The 6,520-nt window shown below is 53.5% G+C and overlaps 1 protein-coding gene across 1 annotated transcript; it reads left to right on the top strand.

The window, feature by feature from the left end:
• Window positions 1-408: 408 nt before the first annotated feature.
• On the top strand, window positions 409-6,312 carry LOC125511285 (homeobox-leucine zipper protein ROC3-like). The gene is made up of 11 exons (XM_048676618.1): window positions 409-595; window positions 799-1,046; window positions 1,148-1,434; window positions 1,528-1,834; window positions 1,957-2,514; window positions 2,618-2,725; window positions 2,821-3,051; window positions 3,155-3,329; window positions 3,812-4,080; window positions 4,196-4,291; window positions 5,198-6,312. The coding sequence occupies exons 2-11, from the start codon at window positions 873-875 to the stop codon at window positions 5,642-5,644; spliced, it is 2,652 nt and encodes an 883-aa protein (XP_048532575.1). The 5' UTR covers window positions 409-595; window positions 799-872; the 3' UTR covers window positions 5,645-6,312.
• The last annotated feature ends 208 nt before the right edge of the window (window positions 6,313-6,520 follow it).

Here is a 6,520-nt window from a genome sequence, read left to right as displayed (position 1 = left end):
TGGGACGGAAAGACGGGCGGGTTCACGGCGCCGGCCCGGCCCGCGCGCGCGCTCGCCCGTCCGTTACTGTGCGCAGTTAAGGCGGGCATTTACTCCTCGCCCCCGCTGTAATCCGGCCCGTAATTACCCGCATTAAATCCCCTATATTCGGCTTTCCTTTTTCCATTTTTTCACGCCTCCTGGCCCGCGGGGCCCGCACCAGCGTGGGAATCGTTTCGCTGGTCACTCACGTCACGGGCGCCTCCCCGAGGCACGCCCTCGCGCAGGGTCGCCGCCACGTGGGGCCCGGCCCACGCGGTTTCAACGGTGGGGCTGCGCTGTCAGTGAGACTGGCCAGCTGGCCCGCTCCCGTCACTGCGTTTTGTTCTTTGCTACTAGGTCAAAGCGAGGAGTCGTAGCGGACAGTGTGCCCTCCCCTCCCACCTCCACTCCTCTCCTCTCCTGCTGCGTCGCGAGAATAAAGGCGAGCGAGGGAGGAGGGATCGAGAAGAGTTCGTCTTCCCCGTCTCCGTCGACCTCCGAGCTCGAGGGACTGCCGGGGCCGGGCTGGGGAGGGGAGACAGGCGCTCAGGCGAGGCACAGAACAACCGACAGGGTATTTACTCCCGCCATTTACTTCTCCTTGTCCCTCGCCCCTCCGCTTTCACCCACCCATCTCCTCCTCCTCCAAATCTTTCCCTTTACTACTCCCCCCGCTAAATCTTCTTCCCCCTCCGCGCTGTACCACCGCCCTCTCCCTCACTACCATGCTTCGTCCTCACCTTGGTTTTTACTCCATCTTCCGGTGAACCACTGCAGGTCGCTGCAGCCAGGTGCTCCTCCTTCCTTCTCCTTGGTCGGTCGGTCGGTCGAGGAGTTAAGGAAGAAGAACCATGTTTGGGGACTGCCAGGTTCTCTCGTCCATGGCGGCCATGGCCGCGGGCGGCTCCTCCGCCGATGCGCTCTTCGCCTCGCCGCTCATGCCCAACCCGGGCGCGCTCGCCGGCTTCATGTCTAACTCTTCCGCCATGCCCTTTCATCACCACTTCTCCACCAACTTGATACCCGTAAGTGCTTCGCCTTCGTCTTCATCTTGTCTGTTGCATATGCATGCATATGAGGAAAATTAATAAATGTGTTTCTTTTTGCTGCTGGGTTGTTTTTTCAGAAAGAGGAGGGCGTTATGGGTGGGCTTCACTTGGCGAAGGACGAGGAGTTGGACCTAGACATGGAGATGGAGCTCAGCGGCGGCTCCGGCAGCGGCCACCTCGACGGTCTGCTCAGCTTCGCCGACGTTGACGACGACAGGGACCAGAAGCCGCAGCACAGCGAGCCGGACGGTGCCGGCGCCGGCCACCACCCCTCCTCGTCGGCTGCGGCGGCGGCGTCCAACGGCAACGGCAAGAAGAAGCGCTACCATCGCCACACCGCGCACCAGATCCAGCAGATGGAGGCGTAAGAAATAAGAACCAAACCTCCATCTTAATGACGAAAATCTTCCTGAATTAGTAATCTGACTCATGCGCGCGTGTGGATGCTTTCATGCAGGCTGTTCAAGGAGTGCCCGCACCCGGACGACAAGCAGCGGCTGAAGCTGAGCCAGGAGCTGGGGCTGAAGCCCCGGCAGGTCAAGTTCTGGTTCCAGAACCGGCGCACGCAGATGAAGGCACAGCAGGACCGCGCCGACAACGTCATCCTCCGCGCCGAGAACGAGTCCCTCAAGACAGACAACTACCGCCTGCAGGCCGCCATCCGCAACGTCGTCTGCCCCAGCTGCGGCCACGCCGCCGTCATTGGTGACATGTCCTACGAGGAGCAGAACCTCCGCATCGAGAACGCACGCCTCAAAGACGAGGTGCGTACGCTCTTGCCACTTGCTTAAACCCTAGCTAATTAATGCCTGCTAGTGTTACTGTAATGTGTAATGTACTCACACGGGCTAATGGTGTACGTCTTTTGCGCGTCGGATGGTTGCAGCTGGACCGCTTGGCGTGCATCGCCAGCAGGTACGGTGGCGGGCGCCAGCCTGGCATGTCGTCGGCTTCAGCGCTGAGCTGCATGTCGGCGCCGCCGCCTGTGCTCATGCCGCCCCTGGACCTCGACATGAACGTATACTCCCGGCACTTCGCCGAGCAGCAGCACGGCGCCATGGACCTCATGGCCTTGCCGCAGCAGATGGCCGCCGGCGGGCACGGCATCGCGGCGACGGCGTCATACTTGCAGGGCCCAATGACGCCCGTCATCGTCCAGGAGCAGGACAAACAACTGGTGATGGAGCTCGCATCAACGGCCGCCGATCACCTCATCAAGATGTGCCGCACCAGCGAGCCGCTCTGGGCGCGCCGCCGCGGCACCGGTCCCTCGTCCGGCGAGGTCATGGACGCAGAGGAGCACGCGCGGATGCTCAGCTGGCCCATCGACTCCGGGAAGCAGCAGCAGTCTGACGTCGCCCACTCGGCGAGGACGGAAGGGACGCGCGACAGTGCCGTCGTCATCATGAACAGCATCACATTGGTCGACGCCTTCCTCGACGCAGTGAGTCCAGTTCATCAACTTCCATCTTAGATCAAATTACTTCATTTTCTTCCATTGCGCACGTACGTCAGATTAACTTGAGATCATCCGCGCATGCGTGCAGAACAAGTGGATGGAGCTGTTCCCTTCGATCGTGTGCAAGGCAAGGACCATTCAGGTCATACACCATGGCGCTGCTTCTGGCCATCTCAGCAGTGGATCTCTCATCTTGGTAAGCACCCCATTTACTACTACATCGATTAACGCATTCAAGCATCCATCGATCGATTTGGTAGTTGATTGGTTTGCTGATGAATGGGCATGCAGATGCAAGCGGAGATGCAGTTCCTGTCTCCTCTAGTGCCGGCGCGGGAGGTGGTCTTCTTCCGGTACTGCGTGCACAACGCCGACGAAGGCACCTGGTCCATCGTCGACTTCCCAGCCGACGGCTTCCAGGAGGAGCTTCTGCAGCAGCAGCAGAAGACCAGCTCGCTGGTCCGGTGCCGCCGCCGGCCCTCCGGCTGCATCATCCAGGACGCCCCCAATGGCTACTCCAGGGTACGCACCGCCACCCCGAAAGGCCCAATGCATGCATCTTGCATGTGTGACGTGGCATGGCATGCAATGCATGGACTGAGCTCTGACACGTGGATTGACGCAGGTGGTGTGGGTGGAGCACATGGAAGTGGTGGGGGAGGAGAAGCCCCTTCAGCCGGTTTTCAAGGACCACGTCGCCGACGGCGCCGCGTTCGGGGCCACCAGGTGGGTCTCCGTCCTTCAGCGCCAGTGCGAGCGCCTCGCCAGCGAGCTCGCCCGCAGCATCGCCGATCAAGGAGGTAAGGACCACCTTGCACCACGTCGATCGCATCGCACGGCATGCCTTCTCTCTGCTGCTTACATTTCATCTGATTGATGCTCATCCTGCTTGTGAATTGCGATGCTAAATCAAGATATTACCTAAACCGATCGATCTCGCCATGTATCTCTATGCTTGTTCTGTACTGTAGTGGTTCTTGCCTGCTCACCTGTCAAATGTTCGACATTATGCCTCAGAGGGCCAATGCTTAGTTGCTTCTTTAAAACAACATGTCCTTTTGTCTGTCATCATTGTATTATTGGGAAGGAAGATCGTACCAATATATGTGTACATGGTCGTTTACTTGTTTATAATACTCGAGTGCTGCAATTTCAATCATTTTCTTGGGATCTTCTACACTGGCTGTACTCGCCACTTTTATCAGTTCTGTGCTGGGTTTTATCGATATTTATCCATCTTCACAAGAGCCTAATCGTATTGATTTGCAATTCCTAATCCCAGTTATCCGCACCCCTGAGGCGAGGACAAACATGATGAAGCTGTCTCAGAGGATGATCACCGCCTTCTGTGCTAACATAAGTGCATCTGGGAGCCAGTCTTGGACGGCGCTATCTGATTCTACAGAGGACACAGTCAGGATTACAACAAGGAAGAATACTGAGCCGGGGCAGCCCAGCGGTGTCATCCTCACTGCGGTCTCCACAAGCTGGCTTCCTTTCAGCCATCAACAGGTGTTTGAGCTTCTTGCAGACGAGCAACAGCGCTGTCAGGTAGCAATGAACTATATTATCTTCTCAAATGTTGTTATCATTGTTAGTGTTGGTTATCTTCTTCAAAAAAATTCTTTGGTTTATCAGTTCCGTGATGCGAGTCATGCTTTTGCAGCTTGAGATTTTGTCAAACGGGGGCTCACTTCATGAGGTGGCACATATTGCAAATGGATCACACCCAAGGAATTGCATTTCTCTTCTTCGCATAAATGTAAGTACTCTTTCCAGTCGTCACTAGTTCTGAATGCTGGTGTTCCTTTGTACTTGAATGAAAAGCTGTGTACACCAAGAGGCCACAAATTCGCTCCTTCCGGCACACTCAATAATATAACTCTTTCTTTGGTAACTAGAACTTCACATGTACTTAGTATCTATGCCGAATGAGTATAATCACAATTTGTCACCTCCTAAATCTTACTGACGACCATGTAGAAGAAAATATATAATGTTTTAGTGCTTTCGACAAGCAAAATGCCAAAAATTTAGCAAGAGTTTTTCAATAGCTCATTGCTACTGAATTACTGCAGTAACTGCTATTCATTTTGGCAGTGCTTCTAGTAACTTGCTGTTTACTACCAATACCAACATTTTAATAGTGGGTCAAATAACTTACTGTTTCCTACCAATACCAAGGACAATAAATTAACACTGGCTGCTCAAGGTACCACATTAAATGATATTTGTGCGGTCTAGGCCCAGGCTGGTCACATGCATCACTGTAATTTGCTACAAAAGCTTTTAGATTCGTTTATGTGCTGGCATTACGTTCACAATTCATCTAATTTGCTATAAGAGCTTTTAGATGCAAAGAAAGTAGTCAGTTTTAGAAATACATGTTGCGTCTTGTACACATTATATGTCTAGTGAGTCGTTCTAAATCAGTTTTGATGTACTGCCTTTCCATGTTTACAATCTGATTGAGATATCTTAGTGACATCTCTGTGGTCGGTAGATATGGAACTATGGCAGCACATGCATGCTAGAGGAGTAGAGAATTACTTCCTTCTTTGTACTCCTTGTAAGATCAACTAAGTTTAGATTACCAGTTTACAGTTAATAACATGCTGACATCTCGGTAAATGTTGAGAGCTGACATTTCTGCAACTTTCTATGACAGTCTGCAAGCAACTCATCACAGAATGTGGAGCTCCTGCTGCAGGAGAGCAGCATCCACCCTGATGGTGGAAGCCTGGTGGTGTTTGCAACCGTGGATGTGGATGCCATCCAGGTCACAATGAGCGGGGAGGATCCTTCATACATCCCTCTACTCCCCATGGGCTTCGCCATCTTCCCAGCCACCAGCCCTTCGCCTGGAGCCACTAGCTCAGACACCACCAGCAACGGCGAAACAAGTCCTGGCAATGCAGATGAGCCCGCCACCGGCTGCCTCCTCACCGTGGGCATGCAGGTGCTGGCCAGCGCCGTGCCTTCAGCCAAGCTCAACCTCTCAAGCGTCACTGCAATCAACAGCCACATCTGCAACACCATCCACCAGATTACAACAGCACTCAAGGGTGCCGGAGGTAGCCGGACTGAGCCGGCGCCTGCAGGTTCCGACCAGTAGCAAGAGATGCTGGGTGGGAGTGGAGGGAAGCACACGCCGCAGACCAAAGTCCAATTATTTTGCCACCTGCTAACACCTCAACTATCTGTTAGCAGCTCAGCTGTAAGGGAGGATTTGACAAGAGCCCACAAGACTAACAACAAAACCCCTCTCTTCCCGCCATGCTCCTCTCAAAATGGCAAAAATACCCTTTAGTAACAACCACTGGGGGCATTTTGATCATTTTGGGAAGGAAGGCAACGTGATCCATCTCCAGCCAGAAAGGGTCTTGTCAAGCTCTCACTTGCACCAACCAACACCAACAGAATCAGCTCCCAGGGCATTTTGGTCATGCGGTTCTTGCTGCTACTCCTCCCCCCCCCCCCCCCCCCCCCCCCCTGCTCAGAAAGTCAAAGACTGTGAAGGTATCTTCTTTTGATTTTGTAATAATGAGAGTACTTAATTAGTTTGAGCGTGCGACTTTGTTCCAAGACTTGTTTAAAGCAGACTGTAATGCGAAAGGGAAGATGAAGGTGAGAGAGGAGGAGTCAAGAGCGAACCATTCGTGATCCTTCCCACTTGCAACGGAAGGGTCTCTTGGTTCGGGAATTGACTTGTTTCCTCTCTCCGCCTTGTCTGTAGAACATTTGGATCATGTTTTGTTATTACTGTGTTCCTGGTACTTCTTACATTGCAATCTGCGAATCTCCTCTGGTTGTTGAATGGTAGTGAATGCGGATGCTGGCTTTTGTTTTTTGCGTGAGCCTAATCTGCGCCAGGCTTTGAATGCCCTGCCCTTCTGCTGCATTGGATCCATTGTCTTCATTGGTGGCCTCAGCCTCGGCCTCCTCCTCCTTGGCTCGAATTTGTTCTGACAACCTACAACTGTGGTGGAGG

This window comes from Triticum urartu, chromosome 1, assembly GCF_003073215.2.
Source record: "Triticum urartu cultivar G1812 chromosome 1, Tu2.1, whole genome shotgun sequence".
NCBI lineage: Eukaryota > Viridiplantae > Streptophyta > Magnoliopsida > Poales > Poaceae > Triticum > Triticum urartu.
This window is presented reverse-complemented; position numbering and strand designations above follow the sequence as displayed.